The sequence below is a fragment of the Thermobia domestica genome, chromosome 6 (genome assembly GCF_964235325.1).
Source record: "Thermobia domestica chromosome 6, izTheDome1.hap1.1, whole genome shotgun sequence".
Lineage (NCBI taxonomy): Eukaryota > Metazoa > Arthropoda > Insecta > Zygentoma > Lepismatidae > Thermobia > Thermobia domestica.
Genome location: NC_137459.1, coordinates 162755702 through 162776384, shown reverse-complemented (window position 1 = coordinate 162776384; position 20683 = coordinate 162755702). Strand labels below are relative to the sequence as shown.

At 33.9% G+C, this 20683-nt stretch overlaps 1 protein-coding gene across 3 annotated transcripts in view; it reads right to left on the bottom strand.

The window, feature by feature from the left end:
- Positions 1 to 318: 318 nt before the first annotated feature.
- Kank (KN motif and ankyrin repeat domain-containing protein 2 kank) overlaps positions 319 to 20683 on the bottom strand; it is a 367377-nt gene continuing 347012 nt past the window's right edge. For all 3 annotated transcript variants that reach the window (XM_081762311.1, XM_081762312.1, XM_081762313.1), the window contains 2 exons: positions 16538 to 16738; positions 319 to 10753 (listed from right to left, as the gene is read on the bottom strand). In XM_081762311.1, coding sequence (XP_081618437.1) covers positions 10529 to 10753; positions 16538 to 16738 — 426 coding nt within the window. In that variant the 3' untranslated portion in view covers positions 319 to 10528. The remainder of the gene's footprint in view (positions 10754 to 16537; positions 16739 to 20683) is intronic.

The following is a 20683-nucleotide window of genomic DNA, read 5'->3' as shown; positions in this document are numbered from 1 at the left end:
AATTTGCGACTTAATATTACTGTAATTTCCTGTATGGTATTTATTTATTTATTTTAATCTACAACAAAATTATCATATGCATACTGCAATATAATCGTTCAATTTCCGTCCCTGCCTGTGGTAAAAATGCAAGAAAAATAAGTCAGATTTAAAGGGAATTCCTAAGGATCTAGGGTAATTCTTTTAGACAGCTCCTGGAAGACAGTTTAGCATTTTGTGAACAGAAGTGCACAAGGATTAGCAGCACATATTACCAAGGGAACACCAGAAATAATAGCACATATTGAAAAGGAAACACTAGAAATAAAATAAAACTACTTTTCTGTTATTGTGACAGGTTATATTTCCCTCTCTTACAGCTATTACCTGTTATTAGATATGTTAGCACCCCTTCAGCTACATACCTGAACGAACAGTTACAATATTGTCTGGTAAAATTAACTATATCTCTATGGACATTACAAATATAAATACAGGTCAATTGAACATCAGAAGGACAAGGCACGAACATCTGATCATTCCTTTTATCACACAATTTCACCATTTAAACAGACGCAATTTGCTTTCCCGTCCAATATCTACCATTCGTGGTCAACAGCTGAGGAGAGAGAGCCAATTACTCAGTTTCACTACAAAAATAGTTATTTCTATATATACATGCATATACTTAAATAGCTTCTATCACGCAATCCACTAGTTTTACTCTTTCTCTTAACAATTTCAAAATTTCAGTGTGGAAACATCGGAAGCACGTTTTGATATGAACTTTCTAACATATGGTTGCCAGAAAGTACTACTCTTTCCTCTTATCGCCTTTTCAAATTATAATCAAGTAACTGCAAATATTAACTTTAAAACAATATTTCTTCTTTGCTTATCTGTTTTCACTTTTCTGAATATGTAATGCATCATATAACACAATAATGGTAACACATTTTTAGTGCAGGTAACTCTACCTTGCTTTAAAAAACTCCACACACACATATATACAAAAACCAAAACCTGACAATATATTTAGATTACAACATAAATGTTCAGAAAATAATTAATTAAAAAAAAAAATTGCATTCTATTGAACAGGCCATATAGTTTTATATTATAACCTTTGCTGTGGCACATATTTACTCTTTCGTAACACATCATTTTCCCCACACTAGAATTACTTTTTAATAATGTTCTTAATTTCAAGTATTAGGTAATATAATCGAAACACAAGTGGCCTCTGTTCTTCTTAGTTGAGAAACCACCTGCCAACTACAGCCATCTGTATGTCACAATACAGGCTGAGTGGCATAAAGACAATACTAAAGTACTTAGAATGTGAAAGTGCATACTACAATAACATTAATATTCACAAAATACATAGAACGAGTCGATTATTTTTAGATACAACTTGAATTTCCACTTTGAAGAAGACACAACTGTTAACCTTGTAGTTTTACACATTTGTTGTTTACTTTGTTATGTAAATACTCGCAGTACACCCTGACCATCAATAATGCTTATAATTTGGACTAGAATTATCTGGTTTGAAGTTCATCTTGCAAAATAACGCCCTTAAAATGGAAATGCCATGGTGCAACAGTCAACTGAAACTGTGTCGGATGTGTTGTTGAGACGAAGTACTCCAGCAATCAATTTTCCTTGTTTGCTGTCCTAAACTGTTTACGAAACTTCCTGCACTTATGACTGTAGTCGTCCATAAGCAGGAAATTAACTCAACTGTGGTTACAAGTAAAAGAGCATGTTTACCTCATATATTCGTTCTACTGCAAATAACTTTAAATAAAAATTGACTCATTCGAGTAGTTTATTATTCGGAAAAAATAAATGAAATAATAATAAACAATAGTAATAATAACCGAGAGTTATTGAAAAATTTGCTCAAATTACTTATTCGTTCTACAATTATTGACAGGAACTTAAATTGGGTGTGTAGGTTTTTCCTGGCGATTCCAAAATTGCCATTCTTCGTTATTTATGTGTATAACCATTAAAATTATTCACCACATCACAGTAACTGACACCTCAATACAGGAGCTGAGTTACGATGTAAGATGCCATTAAAAGCATACACCTTGTAGTATAGTATGCACTTCCACAAAATAGATAACTGGAATTAAAACGTTCTTTAGTTAATAATGACACAATCCACGTGATACACAAGAATAACAACATACTCTTCATATGGTACAAGTTTTACAATTTCAATGATTTCTTTTACTTATATCACGTTCTATTTCTAGCATTTTAATAGTAATTAAATACTTCGAAATGGTATTATTTTCTACGTATGGAATGTGCAAAGTGGCAGTGATTATGAAGAATAATTACCAAGACAATATTAACTTGATTGTTAAAAATAGTTACAACAGTACCTAATGATTGTTAACGTATGTAGACTTTAAAAAAAAAAAGTGACGGCTACGATGTAGTACATAAAAACACCCAGACATACTATCGATATCTTGCGTACCTCCTGGTACAACAATTGAATAGATATGAAGATACATCTCACATCATGAACAACAAAAGATATGAAAGTATACGTTCCTTCGTATTACGCACTATTCGAGTTGAAGTCCTGTACACCACTGAATAGCCAACTAAGGGATCTTTTTGTCCATTCTATTTAAATTCTCACTTCACAGTTAATTGTCAGTATTACGAAAAACATAACAGATCATTGTGTGCACTAGATTAAAATATTATTCTGTCTAAAATATACGTTACGTATCAATTATATACTTGTTACCAACCGAAATTGCAATACGTGTTAATTCATGTATTTGCTGTTCTTGTTGCCTTTATTTTATTTACATCTGTGCTTCTGTCTGAAACAAGCATCATGCTACATACAATGTTCGTACATTATGAAGAATTTTGAAGTCCATTGAGTTCACCAGTAAAATAATTGCAAGGAGCACTGCATGTAGTGGTGATGCAGAAGTATACCCACGTGTACTTATAACATTAGATCTTAGGATAGGAAGATTTATCATTATTATTATTATTATTATTTTACACCGCGGTTTATTATTTACTTGTTATCTTTCATTATGCTATTTTATTTATTATTGCTCTGGGAGGCACGCACTAATGCCAATGGGAAGTTTTACTTGCTGTAATGGATACGGTTTTGTTCCAAAGTATCTCGTGAGAAGCAGAAAGAAAAATGTTTCTTTATACTACTAAGGTATGGTAGCACTTTGTACCAACAGTTTCCTTTTCGCTTCTCTTATAGACAATATCTACAAAAGCGACTTCTTAAAGTTAAGATTTTATTAAACTGTACACTCACTTTTGCTCTACATACTACTTTTTTCAATATCGAACCGTAAAATAAAATAAGACTTTCGTAGCTACAAATAAATAGGACTATAGCTTCAAATAGTTACAGATTGTGTCAATAATAATAATTTCAACAAAAAGTTTTCAAATCACGGACTGAACGTCGAACAAGATTTCATCACTCGTAGTAAAAGATCGTTGACAAAACTTGATCAAGGTCTAGTGGTCTGGACTTCTTTTTCTACCACAATATCACAATATGTAGTCAGAAACTGAAAAAAAGGCAATTATGAAAATGTGAATTTAATTTCTTGTTGCACTTTCGGTAAAAAATTTTTCTCTAGTAGATCGATCGTTTAAGATGTCTTTTGTTTCTGACAGAATATTTATATATTTTACTTTATATGTACGAGCTCAATCCAATCAAACTTTTCAAACAAAATGAACAGCCTCTTACAAGATTTTCTGTTCCTTAGTATTTTCTACGATTTTATTGTCACTTTCGTGACTGATATATAAAAATAAGCTCGCAAAAATTTTTCGTAAAACATAGTTTTCGTTTTATATGCTGATGTTGATTTTCTTTTAAAATTTTCAGGTCGTTCTGATTAAACCAGCACAGATTAATGCAAGTATGATATCAGTACTTGATGCATCATTTTATATACTTTACGTTGCCACCAGAAAGCAACAATGATGCAAATTATTACAGTACATTTTTTTTCTTTCATAATCACAGTCTATACTACTCGACTAGACATGTATCTACATTTAATATTCGCTAGAAATTCTCTGAAACACATCTATCACCAGGTAAACTTGTACAAAAACGGTTATTATATAGATGCATGGACCTACACACGAACATGCACTCAACTTATTTCTTTCTTTCTTTACACATATAGGCCTTCCAAACAATATGATTGACACCCAAAGGTAGAGAATGTTTTATACATTTCAAACTGATTATCATAACTTAAAAAAGAAATAAAAGGGCTTCCGAAAAAAGGATCACAGTATTGTTCGACAAGTACGAAAATAGAGGAGTTTTTTAATGTAGGGTAGTCGGAAGTCTACTGGAACAGGCTTTGATAAGGAAAACTAGTTTTAAAAAAATCACAGGTTCTGGCATTCAAATTGTTCATTTTAGACTTGACTGCAAGATTCATTCAGTGTATCTAATCTCAATGCACGATCATCATAATTCTACACTATACTGTTTTAAAGACATTCCGACTTTCTACAGTTAACTGAAAATACGTACTTCCACTTATGCTCAAATCGATTTTAATTTCATTTTAAGTGTTGATTTTAATTATACGTTAACACTTTTTGATAGCTCATACAGTCAGCAAATAGTTGCGCCCTTCTTATGAAAACATTAATTGGAATAACTTCATACAACGACAATTGCAAATCTATTTGGAATTTCAGTCTAATATGCCATTTGAGATATGCACGAAAAAAATTACAAGTTGTTCATCGGGAAACTTACACACGAAATTTTGGTTCTGGCAATAAGATTATAGTTGCATGATCTCCCTGATCTAGTTTTTCATATTACTTTATATTGTAACGGAGTATTGCAAATTAAATGCGATAAACGAAACTGATAACTGCTTCACAAATGAAGTTACTCTGAATGCTATTCGCAAATAGATTATTGAAGTTATGTGTGCGAATTACTCAAGGCTAGAAAAATCTACATAAGAAAAATAACATCTCATTTTTTTAGTTTTTAATAATGACTAAGATTACGATTTTTTTCAGTTTAACGTCCAACGATTATACACGAAGGCTAAGGGAGACAGAAGATTTGAAATGAAATGAAATCTTTCAGCTTGATATCCCACGGTTATGCCGGCTAGGCTAAAGAAGACGGTGATGATGATAAATGAATGAAATTGTGGAATGAGGAAAGTGGGGGGGAGGAAACAGGAGAACCCCGAGAAAACCCACGCACACGGTGTTTGCCCAACACAAAGCTCACTTGGCGCGAGCTGGGATCGATCCAATGACCCCATGCACCAGAAATGAACGCTCTACCACTGAGCCACCGCGGTCCTGACAGAAGATTTGTATGCTGTTATCGACAAACACCGTATGCGTGGATTTCTTGGGGTTCTTCGTTTCCTTCCCCTTTCGTCACTCCACCATTACCATCCATATCGTCATCGTCTCCCATAGCCTCCGTGCATAATCATGGAACGTTAAACTCTAAAAATATCGTATGAGAGTGTATATTTACTCTGCATAAATTTTGACGCTTTTGCATCTTACATTGCACTTCAAACATTTTTTTTCTTTCTTTTATTTTAGAAATACAAGCTTTCCAACCGGTTTTCAAATCTATATACATGCTTCATCCATTTCAAGTGTGACGCATAGGATTTTTATTATTTCGCTACCAGAACATTAAACAAACCTTCCCCCATATTTGCTACACCTTTTGCGATACACGCTTAAATAATAGGATGATGACTCACGATAAGTTTATGTGTTAAAAAATTAAAGCGTTGGCTATGAGATGTATGACACAAACTCCGTTCCATCTAAGGAAATTACCTTGTAAATAGTTTTTCTATATCGATTTTTCTGTACTGCCTCTCAGGTAATATTGTTCTTTGAGAAGCAAATTAAAACATATTTATACCTCTACTTTTCACTTTTAGTAATATGGACGGAACTTATTGTGCCGACTGTACATTCTTTAAGCTTCTAATCAAACTAACAGCAAAACTCACTCATGGGAACAAGAGTATTTCTTTTAATTGACAGTTATTACACACACACACACACACACACACATATATATATATATATATATATATATATAAAAACACAAATATTCGTTACATAACTGAAATTGAGTAAGTAAACCAAAGTTAATAAATGTCTCGAATCCAATAAATCTTGCAATAAATGAAACAAATTTATTCAATGTTTTCTTTCTTCCTTACTATTCGGTCAGGAACACAGATAAACAAGATTTTTTAAGTTCTCGTGTAATGAACAATAAGAAATAAATGTATCAAAATACAATTAAATCTAAGAAGGGAAAGAGATAGATGTCTCTTGACATACATGAATAATGGAAGATATAAATATCTACAAAATGCTGTCATAGACGTGCACGCGGTGAGATATCGTTACCAGCATTTATGGAAACTTTAAAATGGAGATGAAGTCTCATGGTCCCTTACTATAAATCATGTTTTAATTCTTTTCACATTAACTTTAAACTACAAAGTTCCTATTGACGTTCTGCATATGATAATGTCAATTCGTCCATTTGTTTACATGTTGCTATACTTTTACTTTTTACCAAGAGGTAGTAGCCTAAAAGGAAACTTTATGATTACACTGGGAAGACATCAAAACCTTTACTATGCTAGAGATTCAGTCCCATTTTTGTTTCACTTTTAACGAACATCTTCAAAAAGTAGTTCAAGAATCAACCTAATGTTTATGAGATTTTGATACACACAGTCACAGTAAAATGACAAACACTTCTAGTCACACAACACTCATTACAAAACCGTTCTTTGATACAGGAATGTATGATATAAAGGTGTACTGTTTTAAATACGAGGGTAGTACGGAGTACGTGTGTGTCTGACGCTCTGCGTCTTTAAGCACCTAGAAATAGGTGACATTTGGTTCCCATTATCAAGAACTTGATGATTCACGTTTCTACAGTAAACGTTAATCAACTGCACCTTACAACACAATGTTTCCTCTATTAAGCAATCCGTAGTATATTTATAAAATTGACATATTCAATCTGGTCTGTGAAAATAAAATATAAATCATTCAAATTCTGGTATTCATCAGGTACAGTTCCTCAAATATTTCCTTGTAGTACTCGTAATTTAACTCAAATTGAACTCACAAGGAAAACACTACATATATGAAATATGTAAAAATCTTGATCAGACACAGTAGATGATATAATTAACACAAATACATGCTGTAACATATACATAATTCCTCGTACTGATTTTATCAATAATAGATTTACTTATTTCATCTGAAGTGTTCTAATTTCCCACAAATTATATTTACTTAATTTGGTTAAAGTAATAGACTAACAACCTGAAATACCGAGTTCAATATAAAGAAAGAAAGAAAGGAAAGAAAGGGAAAAAACAGATACACTGTACATTATTTTGCATATGCTAATTTTCCACACAAGTTCCAACACAAAGTATAATTTATATTAAAGAGTGCTCCACTGTTTTCCTCTTGTCAATATCAAGCTTATCACTTTTCGTTTCATATAAAGTTATCTAATATGTTGTTTATCTTCAAAAAAGATAATATGTCTTCCTGGAAACAAGTCTACGAACATTGTCAACCTAAACTGAGATCGGCTGACCGAATTCGATCCATTTAATATGTTAACTAGAGGATTATTTAGGATACAAAAATACGAATATAAGTTTTGTTTGATGGATACAGAAATTTTAACACACGAGTTTTAATTGAACAAGATCACCTTTCTCAGTCAAGCGCTTTATAATTTATTCATATAGCCTTTCTTTCTATTTATGAGTAATTTTTGTGTACTTTGGATATAAATATATTAAAGAACGCATTTATCTCACAACTACCCTTTCTCTTTCGAGAGCACAATACCACAGAGACCTAACCACACGTCATAAACCATCAGGAAGGTTTAATGTAGGAATCTTTGTCTACATATTAATTACTATTCTGTAATATGCATTAACTAAAAAATCATTTCTCCAATCTAAAAACACTGCATATACTATCTTAGTCTGTCATTCTCATGATGATTTAAATAGCCAAAGATATATTATTAGAATATATTTTGTTACATGTATTGTAAAATATGGAGAGAAAAAATCTCGAACTCAGACGATTTTATGTGACGGTGTTCAATTTGAAGAAATGATGATACAAGATTTATAATCTCTCTCCTCAAATGACAGATACAATCTTTACCTATTACATCAATGTTATATAACGCACTACACACACATTGCGAGTGATATGTGTTCAAGTAATAAAGAATAGAATGTTTTACACTTCTTTAGCGACTCGCTTCGATGATTTAATACTTATCTTAACGATTTAATTTAAATAGAATACAAACTCTAAACAATTTAAATTTCGCATTTATAGATTGACTCTCAAATTTCCAGCACCTTGTTTAGCGCACAGTAATGACTACAGCAATATCGCATCTAAGGAAATCCTGGCGCCCCATGATTCACAAAATGGGAAAATTGACCTGCTTGAAAAAACAGATATAGTGAACATTTCCGCTAACATTCTGATATGAAATTACGTAATATTGAAAAAGAGGAAAAGAGTTTAGCACTTACGATAATATTACAACCATGATCAGTACAGACTAACATAGAAAACAATCAATCCAATACCATTTAATTACGAAGCATTAGATGATAATACCTTTAAAGTATATACAAAATTCTCTTCATATGTACTTCTTCATAAGGCATATTTATCTTTATGTAGGCCAACTGTCATTTCTTTGCACTCTTTTGATGATATTTTTATTGGAAAGATGGTAATTGCATTTCTTTTTTATTCACTTATTGTCATTGTGATAATGCTAATACCTATATTTGTAATATAAATTTATCATCATCTTAATAGCTAAAAGTTTATTTTTTCGCGGTGACTAGTTTTTGTACGGTACTATATATATAAAAAAAAGTATTAAGTTATTCTTCTAAACCAAAGTCCAGTCATTTCGAGACATAGGAGAAAAATACACACGTATCATACTCATAAATTATGAGTACATATAAAACATATACAATGCAATTTTAGTGATGTCAGATTGTTGTTAATTTTTGTATTAATTTGTTATTCTTATTTACTTTTTCGTCTATACGGGTTCCAACTTGTTACTGTTACATTGTTTTTACCATCAAGACCGAAAATGTGCTCAACAAAGAGTTTTATATACAATTTTACCGTCACATCAGACTGCAGTAAAAAAATGCAAAATTTAGAGTCAAGTTGTTGAGATATAATTAAGCAAATTAATACTTGTCCCAAACACAAATAACAGGGTTCATACGAACTTGCAAGCAAGGAAATAAAGTTTCAAAAATTCTTCGAACCATTTGTTTCTATTTATCAAACTGGGTGTGGTTTGATTATTCATCGGCTCATACAACCATTACCACACAATTATTGTCTTAGAAAATGTGAATATATTAGCTGGTTTAGCTCTTATGGTAATTTTGTTATTAATAACGGAGGGTACATAAAACGTAAATATTGTGTATTGAGTAGATACTGTAATGGAATATTTCGGAAACAAATTACAAATATATTTCGAATTTGTTGTCCAGCTTTTCCTGCCTCTGAAAAAGTGAACAAGCGAGTACGGAAAGATGATCTTAAGAGCGGCGAGTCTTAATGTTAATAATATTAGCAGATTTCAAATATTAAGCTAATATTTCGCAGTTTCTTATGCTCGTTGTATTTTTCTGCGAATCAAATACTACAGCCAGAAATGATACCTTGCACATCGGGAACAAGGATGGCCACAAACAGATAATTATGTGGTTACAAAAACCTCTTTCAGTAGCTTTATATCATTATTCATCTTGAGAGAACAGTAACAAATACAGGCGTATATTTTTTACCTCTCTCAAAACTACTACTACTACTACTACTAAAAAATATGTTTTGATATTTTGGAACATATTGTACTTCGTTAGAACTGATATTGCATGCACTGAAACATATTTCAATTCTTTCTTTGTAACACTCGTATGAACCCTATAATAACAGCATATTGAAAAACTATTACTGCAACCTAAGACTGGTTCTACTCAAAACAAATTTTAGTAATGTTATACATTGATTTATCTCCATCTTTTATGAGCACACTTCTGTCTAAAACTTGACAACAGAAGATACAACTGGAAGACCCTGTTAGAGAAAGGTATCATACTTGTGCACTCTTGTTTTAAGTACATTAACAGGTGCAAATACAATCCTGGCATTTATAATGTATTATTTCTGTATAACCAAAAAAATTGATTATTTAAAATAGCTTATCCCTATTTCACTACGATTACTTTTAAAAATGTAAGTATAAATTCCCATCAAAAGATTTCGAATGCATTCATAAATAAATAGCAATACGTTGCTATTGAAACTTCATACACACTGACTTCGTTTTCACTGCACTACAAACACACACACACACACACATCTCTTCTTTCAATTATAATGACTGGTCTTGTCTGGATCTAATAGGACTTGGCGAAGTTGGTGTTCGTGGTGGTGGAGTGACTGCAGACCTAAAAGTGGGTGTTGTGTTTCTTGATCGTCTGAGCCTTAATGATCCATACGGTGAACTTCCCCTGGAGAAATGTTCATGAGCATAAAGAAGAACACCAACATCTCGATGACCAGCTTCCATAGCGATATTTAATGCTGTACTTCCATCCTAAAAAAACAATGATAATAATTAGCATACGGTATACATTATATGAGCATATACAGAGAAGACAAAAAATATGCGGTAACAAGCAGTGGCACAAATCTGTCTTCATTTTTTTTTTTTAAGCGATGTTCGAAATAATTATGAAGTTGAAAAACAATGCTGTTGAGGATCAGGGGAACACAGTTGAGGCTTATTTTTGTCGGGACATCAATTTAAATCTCACTTTCCTTTGTGACAATCGGGCACAAGTCATCACATTTCTCTTCAAAAAAAAAAAAAAAAAAAAAAATCAAATCGGATTATTGGGGGGGACGTTCCTCCCAGTTCCAAGATTGGAGGGGACATGTCCCCCTCAAACCCCCGGGATTTGCGCCAGTGGTAACAAGTATAAACTGTATGGTCAACAATAAGACAAAAATGAAAGGAAATTCGTCAGCTTTACACCCCATGGGTATGCCGTGTCGGCTAAAGGAGGCAGTGATGAGCATGAATGAATTGCTGGAATGAGGAAAGTGGGAACAAACAGGAGAACTGCGAGAAAACCAGTATACACGATGTGTATTTACCATGAAGTCCATTTGACGCTAGCTGGGATCGAACCAGGGACTACACGCACCAGAGGTGAATGCTCTACCACTGGGCCACGGTTACCCAACAATAAGGTAGAGTAAACGAATATATTTAAACAGTTAAATGTAACAAATATAAACTATTAATACATAAATGAGCAAATCAGCAATACATAATAAAATAACGGTATTCAGCGTAAAAGAAGGTTGCCACCTCACATGGAAGGAACACCAAATCAAGGTGAAAGTGAACACCAGAATAATACTAATATTTTCTCGATTTAGTCAGAGTTACTTTCAATGGCAAAATATTACTTTAGTTTGCTGAAATCGGGCTTACTATAAAAAATGTCAGAATGACCAGACTGACAAACACTCAAATGCACATTTTCTTACGCTAGGTTTCAAATTTTCGACTTGGTTTGTACAACATAGCAACTAATTTCACTGGGTCCGTTTCACCAAGTCAGTTTGTCGAATTAAACAGGTCATCAATTTAATTGTACCCACAGAGAATCAAAACCGCTACCCGTATCTGATCACGAGTCAACAGATCTTGTGCTATGGTCGCAGAATAGACTGGAATAGTGATGTTGTCATTTCCTCTTCGTTACCATGGTGATCGCCATGTTTTTTTCTAAACAAATGCATGAACCGATAGAGATACTATGAAGTATACTGTTAATAAGACCACAGAGTTATAATTTTAGAATATTCTGAGTACAAAGTAAAGTTGTTAGGAAAAAATACAGATTAAGAATATGGGTCTACTATTTAGAAAATTTACGATGAAATTTAGCAATTAACGAAGTAACACATAAGGAACCTTTTTCTACAGTAATCTGTGATGTTTTTAATACTGACGGTACAATACTGTTTTGCAAGGCATGTGAGGTAAAAGTGGCAGCATAGAAAAGAGAGACTGTACAGAAGCATATCAGAAGCGAAAAACATTTACGCGCAGTTGAAAACAAGCATAAAACCAAGTGTTCGCAGTTGTTACTTGTGAAGAGTGCTTCGAATAGTAAAGGCAAATCCTCAGTTTTCAAAAGAGTTGTGTGAAGTTTTAGTGTCTTCAAATATTCCTCTTTGGAAACTCAACAATGTGAAATCGCGGGATTTCCTGGAACGTCATACAGGTCGTTCCATTCCAAACGAAACGAATCTTAGGAAAAATGACATGCCAAAGTGTAACGAGGACACAATAAGAAAAATAAGAGGGGAACTTTGGACTCAAGAAAATTTTTGTTTCTTATAGACAGACTAGTGATGTGAAGGAACACTATATAGTCAATATTATTGTTTGGGCAATGAAAACCGACAAACCTAGCAAAATATTTTTGATAACTGGTGAAGTGTTGGAATCTGTCAACTATTTTACAATATGTAGACTTTTCGATAAATCGATATCCCTACTTAGGCCTGAAGGTATCCAACATGACCATGTTGTTTTTGTAACAGATGCTGCTCCGTATACAGGGTGTTAACGAACTATACCAACAAACTAAGAGGTGATTTCTTACATCAAAATAAGAGAAAAAGTTCATATGGACCTATGGTGAAAAGTGCATAGTTTCAGAGCTAAGACTGTACAAAATCGCGAAAAAGCCAAATTTCAAGAGGTCCTATTTCGAATTCGAGAAACTGTGGATGGTGGTCCTTATCAGCGTAAAGAAAATCACGCATGCGCATTCCGAAATTGCATATTTCATTAATGTTCAATGGGTGTACAGAATACTCCATGCAGGGTAAAATTCCCAGACATGTCATCAACCGAATTTTGAGATATACTCTCATTTTATGATTGGTCCAAAGTAGGCAAACGATAAGCCTTGATATCATTGAACATGGAATTATTTGGCGCGATGTCGGAAGTGTTAAAGATCGTCAGCAGCACGGTTTCTCGTACTCGCGGAAACACATGCTGCAATGTTTTCCTCCACGCTTATAAATGAAGGAAACTTGAAATATACCGTGGCGAAATACATCGTATCACACGTTATTCCGAAAACAAAGAAACATGGAGCTGCCGGTTCCTAACACTTTCGACTTCCCTCCGAAGCACTAGATGTCCATTATTGTCAAGGCTTACCTCCTGCTACTTTGGACCCTCCTTGAAATCAGGGTATATCTGAGGGTTCTATTGAGAGGATATCTGAGAATTACACCCTGTAGGGAATAACCTGTACACCTATTGAAAATTGACGAAATATGCACTTTTGGATTGTGTACGTATGCGTGGCTTCCTTTACGCTGATAAGGACCGCCATCCGCAGTTTCTGGAATTCGAAATAGGGCCTCTCGATATTTGGCTTCTTCGCGATTTTGGACAGCCCTAGCTCTGAAACTATGCACTTTTCGCAATAGGTCCATATGAACTTTTTCTCTTATTTTGATGTGAGGAATCAGATCTTACAGTTTGTCGGTATAGTTCATTAACACCTTGTATAATTAAGGCTGCTAATTCAATAAAATCGTAACAATGTTTACAGTTATCTATTGCAATGCTGAATAAGGTATGAGCTAAATTTTCTGACGATTACGAAGTTCCTGCATTAGTTTGTTGTATCATAGCTTATAAAATGTTTTTATGTTACTTAACCGGATATAGGCCTATATATATATATCTGCAATTCAAATATGAAATGCTTAGCTATTTAGTAAATTGGTCAAAGTTTACTTTTAATGTTATTGCTTTGTTTTTTAAACCAAAGACACAAATGATTAATGGACTGCAACTGAAACAAAACTTTTGAAAATGAGTGAGAAATGGTAATTAAAATCCAATAGATATTCAAAAAATGTCAATGTTTTAATGAAATAAACGTTTAAAAAACTGCAAGTTTTGTGAATTTTAGGGTCATTTTACAGGAATTTTAGTGTCATTTTATAGGTCAGATTTTAGAAAATTTTAGGTCAAAAAAATCCGGGCCCTGGATATTAGGGTTGAAAGACGTAAAAGACTTGTTAAATATAAATTTACATTTACATTCTTCAGAAAAATAAACACACTGCTGAACAAGACTGCACTTATTTAATATAAAAACACATTTACACGTGACGTTTCGATCTTCTAGCCAAGATCCTCATCAGACGTACACTGCGGTGTACGTGTACGTCTGATGAGGATCTTGGCTAGAAGATCGAAACGTCACGTGTAAATGTGTTTTTATATTAAATAAGTGCAGTCTTGTTCAGCAGTGTGTTTATTTTTCTGATTTTATTCGCAAGACGTTGACTATGATTGTGTGTCAGTTTACATTCTTCACATGAGGTTTATTGGAGTGTCACGTATGAACAGATCTACCTCACAAAACGCAGGTATCGTTTCATATAGTTGGGAAATTTTAGAATAAGATATTGGTTATATGTTGATGTAAAAGGTAAGTACTTCTCAATAGTTTTCATTACATTTTGAAAGATGAGACTCGGCGCCAAGGTCAGTCACTTTTCTAGAGTAAGAAGAAGAAGAAGAAGAAGAAAAAGAAGAAGAAGAACAACAACATATACATTCTACGTTATTACTAATCATATTTCATAATAACAAACATTTAGTTTACGAGTCTTTTGACCCATGTTCATCTTTCTAGATATACTACTATCTAAGTTCTGCTAGTGTTAAATCGTTTGGCTTCTTAACCCCTATGCATTTTTTTAAACCGTACACTTTAATTACTTTCCATTCTATAGCTACTATATAAGTTGATCGGGAACCTGCGATTCCGTAGCTCCTAGATTAGGCCCTGCCCATATCTCATACATGTAAGCGAATTTTTGAATTCTGTTTCTAGCAATATATAGCAGGATCAACTACCTCGACCGAGTTCGTTAATGGAGTCAATCCGTGACGTATAACAGACATGTTTTACGTTATGTGGAACATCAATTTTGTATTAGTAAAATTGGCTGACTGGGAGAATTTACTGTGCATTGGAATAATTTTTGTGGAGTGAACAGCTTTCTCTCGCTTTTCTTTATTCGTTTAAGAGAATAAGCATTGTTCTCACTTATCTCTAACACTGTGAGAATGTCGGACTTCAACAGGTCCCAGGTTAGTCGCTGCAAGGTTGAACAGTAATAGCCAATAGTGGTGCGCCTGCAGATGACGCATGAATACAAACTACATCATTTAAGGTAGTGAAGTTTTCTATTTCGCATTTTCTAGCAGAAACACTCTGGGTCCAAGATTGTGTGCAGGCCGATAAGCTCTTCTATGTACCATTTCATAAACCTTATCACCGCCCATGGTCCACATTAGCAGTCCCGAATGGGCAACAAAGGTTTCTTTGCCTCCCCTATATTACTATTTTTTATTTATTTATTTTTTTTTTTTTTCGTTTCTAAAATGCACTTCCGAAAACTCGAATAATAAACGAATTCAAAATAATAAAGTTTAATTTAATAACAATGTAAAATTCTTCCCTTTAGTTTTTAATTAGATATTAAATGTGTAGATCTATATGTGGAAATAATTTATCCGTAAATGATCTTCGATTTAAAGTATGTATTAATATATCTTCAATAATGTAATTATACCCATCACTGAAGTCACGCACGTCGCAAAATACACAGAAAAAAAAAATGTCCCCTTTAGGAAGACGTTTACCAAGGCTCATCAGTGGTTATACTACGGGCAGCATCAGTGCCTAGCTAACCGAACTTGCAAGCTAACACGTGGGCAGCCCTATTGTAGCAGAGAAAAGTTGCTTCGGATTGCAAACTTCTTGGTAGAAAGAGGAAGAGGTCTAGCACCCCAAAGATTGAGAAAGGAAAGAATCTGCGTTTACATTTTTAGTTCGAAGGATTTCTAGTTTTTCCAAGAAGAAGTTTACTCTTTCAACAACTTAAAAAATTATATGTAGTGTTTACAGCGCTTATACTAACGCCTCATTCATGGACTCATTATTAAAGAATCAGTAGATTAATATTAAATACAGAGCAACATCAACATTCCATTTAGTAAACAGCAAACCTACAGTCTCAATTTCTCTTCTGCAGGTCTGTATCTAATTCTTGATATTAATAACTAATAACAAAAGGTGGTCACGTACTAACAAACATTATCCTACGAACCACTAAGCTACTGCATTAACTATGAAGAAAATGAATAACTTTTGTAAAATATACATCTTATTCAATATTCAAAATTAGTAAGTAAAGCATCTCTTGACTAAAAGAAAAACTGAACAATAAACTGAGTTAGCGAGTGTAAACTTACGTAATCCACTATTGAAGCATCGCAATCTGGTTGAGCCAATAAGTGTTTCACTATTTCAACATGTCCATGTTCTGCAGCACACATTAGAGCAGTACTACCATCTTCGTCTTGAATATTTATGTCCGCCCCTGCTTCTAACAGAAGTTTCACCATGTCGAGACGACCATGCGACACAGCCAACATCAGAGCAGTTTGTCCATGCTGAAAAAAATTGACAAGTAATATATAAATTTCATTCCAAAGCAATGACAATAACCTTAAACAACTGTCATATTTTCCGAACTTTACATTACTAAGTTTCTAAAAGTAGTAAAATACTCTTTCTCCCAATTTGAGATTACCACTGCTCCCTTATAGAATTCTTAATATGAAACAACTAAAAGTAAACAAATTCGTCTGCTCCCGCAGACTTTCTCAAGGATAGGTAGATTATTGTTATTAGTATTATTAGTGCTCTGTATGACAAGAGTCAACAGGAAATTATAAACGCTCATGTTCCAAGGAAGTAAACTTGAATTAGCAACTCGAACGTCTGACAACCACCAGCCTAAAATGGCAAACTACTCGATTACATCAACAGGGTAAAAAGAAGAAAAACATTAAAAAAAAGTATGGCTTAATGCACAAACATCACGACTTATAAAATCATAACTTGCCTATTTAATTTCTTTTGACTTATGGACTAAGAACAAGGGATGGCAAGTATACACTAAAAAGAAAATATGTTTAATTCGACACCTGAATATGTAACTATGAGAGAGACATTTGGATTTAGAAATATTTAAATACGCATTGTTCCTTCATTGCTGTGAGCCGAACTTGTAATTTGAATTTTTCGTTCTCTCATTATGAAATTTAACCCAAACTAACTTCCTACTACATAAAAAATAAACAAAAAGTCAGGAAGGCAAATTAGTTTCGTGAAAGTATGTCAGTTAAAAAAGAAATTTAACAATACAAAAATGCAATAAAATCTGACTAAGAAGGAATTTTTATAATAAAGAAACTTCCAATTCCTAGAAATCTTATGTCATTTACATATAGACACAACCAAGAATCTTGGCAAATACAAGAACAATTCTGTCTCCACTACATTCTAATTTTATATTTTTTACATCCTAAATTTGACTGTATATTATACTGATGCTCTGAAAACTCTCAAACAGAAATACTGTTCTCAGCTTGTGAATTGTACGCATTATGACAGCCCACAAACAGCTACTAATGTCCTTGTCTTTTTGTGCCTCTGAAAGTGTAGTAAAATACACTTAATCCACGTTAATGAGAGGAAAAAATGAGGTTATCACGACCTTATTACAATTTAATTCATAAAGCAGATGTTTTGATTTGCAAAACTGATCATTTCTCAATTTAAAAAATAAATAATGATAACATGGTTTTGATACAGAAAATTTTTAAGCTATATCAAATACTATACCATAAGACGAAGTCAGATGTGAAATCAGAAGGTGCCCATCACGTCAGGATTGAAAGTTGTGGGTTACAAAGAATATAGTATTTGTACGATTTGAAAAGTAAGAGTGGGCATTTGGTATAGCAATAATCTGGAATGGGTGCAAAATCCACGTTGACAATTGTGGACCTGGGTGCAATAGTTGTATAACCAACATCCACATTTCTAGGTCTGTATCATAAATAAATAAATAAATAAAATGTACGGATAACCGCATTAAACTTTCTCGCTCCGGTTGTGCTGGAGTTATTAATGAAACATTTTCTTGTGAAACATAAACAAAATGATAAAGCGTTTTCGGAAAATTTCGCTCAAAAGAAAACCCACCCCCAAAAGTAAATTATCCCCTGTAAATTAGGTTTATTAATGAGATATTTTTATATAACACTAGCAGCGTTCACCCCGCTTCGCTGCGGTCACCCCGGAACGCAATAAACTTTGTTACTTAGATAATTTTTACTTTTTCGCTTTCAAGTGATATGATAAAAACCATAGAAGATTGCAGTAAATGTTAACATTATATCGCCTGTCATTTATGTTAACCCGCCCCGCTTCGCTGCGGTCACCCCCGAACGCAATAAACTTTGTTACTTAGATAATTTTTACTTTTTCGCTTTCAAGTGATATGATAAAAACCATTATAACGCCTGTCATGTATGTTAACCCGCCGAGTGACACGGTCATGCGGGTTGCATATAAATACGTTTATTTTTATACCTATGATGAACTAACAAAGGATTTGTACGTAATGGACACCTGAATGGTCAATTATCTCAAGACACTGGTAATTGAAAATTAAAGTGATATGATAAAAACCATCTAGGGTCCAAATCCTAATAACCCCCCAAAAATAAAAGAAATTGGTTCAGCCGTATTAGCGTGATGAGCGGACAAAGGATTTGTACGTTCTCTTTTATATATATAGATAATAAAATCGTAGAACTCATATTTCATTAAACTGTCAACAAACTCACCCTAAGAGTAAAGTACCCTTTGCGGGCATTTTCATCGAAGTTACTTATGCAAGATTGTAGAAATATTAATGAAATATTTATTTATGAAATATGAAGAAAAAATCGCCTGAGTCGTTTTTGAGAAAGTAGTCTGGAAACAAACTCACCCAATGAGTAAATTACTGCGGGGAAATTTATTCGTAAGGAGTAATTTACGCAACATTATAGTTATTAATGAAATAGTAACAATATTCTAAGCAGATACTTCATTTGCCGATGCGTCGTTACATTCCCGCACAATGTAAGAACTACTAGACGTTCGTGCCTATTTGCCAACCTCCTCTCCGGTGTCATTGGTAGATATGGATCACTAGATCTTTGCACTTAGAACGACGCCATGTTTCAGGCATTGCTAAGGTTCCGATCTTGTCTACGCATGACTCTCCTCCATTTGAACAGCATTAAAATATTGTTAACAATTTCTAACGGTACACGTAACACAGCACTGATAGCGTGCTGACTTGCAACACACTCCAAATGCGCAGTTATGCGACTTCGACTAAACTGTCAGCTCTCCAAGAGCCACGCTGCCACTTATACCCAAGTACATCAGTTATACGCCGTTCACAATCGGTGTTTGTAAGAAATCGTACTGACATGCAGGTGTCTTAGTTACTTGTTAGGATACTATACAGTGGGCCAATGAGTAGATATAAAATTTAATTTTGTTTTATTTTCTGGTAGACAACTACTAGCATATATTATATACACTACTGGTTCCAATAAGGAACAAGAAAGGCGCACAAATTGACTCCGCCATCGTTTAGGTTCCATCATTTTCATCCGTTGATCGCTGACGTACTTGACAAATGTTTCCGTACAACACAGCTCTTTCCTAGGTAAATCCGTTCCATTTTATTCCTTGATATTTCTATTCTTTTTCTTCGTGTTTTTATCCTCCGTGATCAAGACTGTAGGGGAGTGTCGAAAGCTCGGAAGTATAAAGAAAATTCAGGAATTACACAAATCTGTAAGCAGAATGACATTTACTACGAGTAGTAGTAGACGTGTGCAGCTTCACACGGGAAGAATAATATTTATGCACAATAAACAAGGAAGCAGAATAAATGATGACAAGGCGGTGCCTCTGTCAATATCCGGGCTTGCTGACATCCACGTTCATTGCTAAACTTGAACTTAAATGCCATCGGGACAGTCATCGATCAGATTAGCAATCGCGAAACCTATGGACTCCACACCAATCTCAGTCATTTCGGGCAGTGTATTTTTCACTTCTTCTCACCCCCACAAGCCGATGGGACCGAACTTGGACTTGAACGGATTGGGAATGTAAACTGTTCATCTCAGTGACCTCAAAAACTAAGTGTTCGACACTAATATCAGTAGTTTTTGATTATTTTTACCTGTCACCCTCTTCCTTCCACTAGGGGTGCAAGAAGTGTTTTACCTCCCAGAATCCCCCCCCTTCCCCAGATTGTAAGTCATACGTATATATTCACTGTTTCTAAAAATGAGTTTACATTCCGAGTTCTATGTTCCTAACATGAGGAGCTCCTGATATACTCTACTTTTAGCATATATTTTAAACCAACTCTTCCTTTTTGAAGACCCCTCCACCTTCCTTCGAATATGCATCAAAAAATTCTAAATAGCCTCTGGTCTCTTCGATACAGTTACTTAGAAGTATGTCAAGTAAAT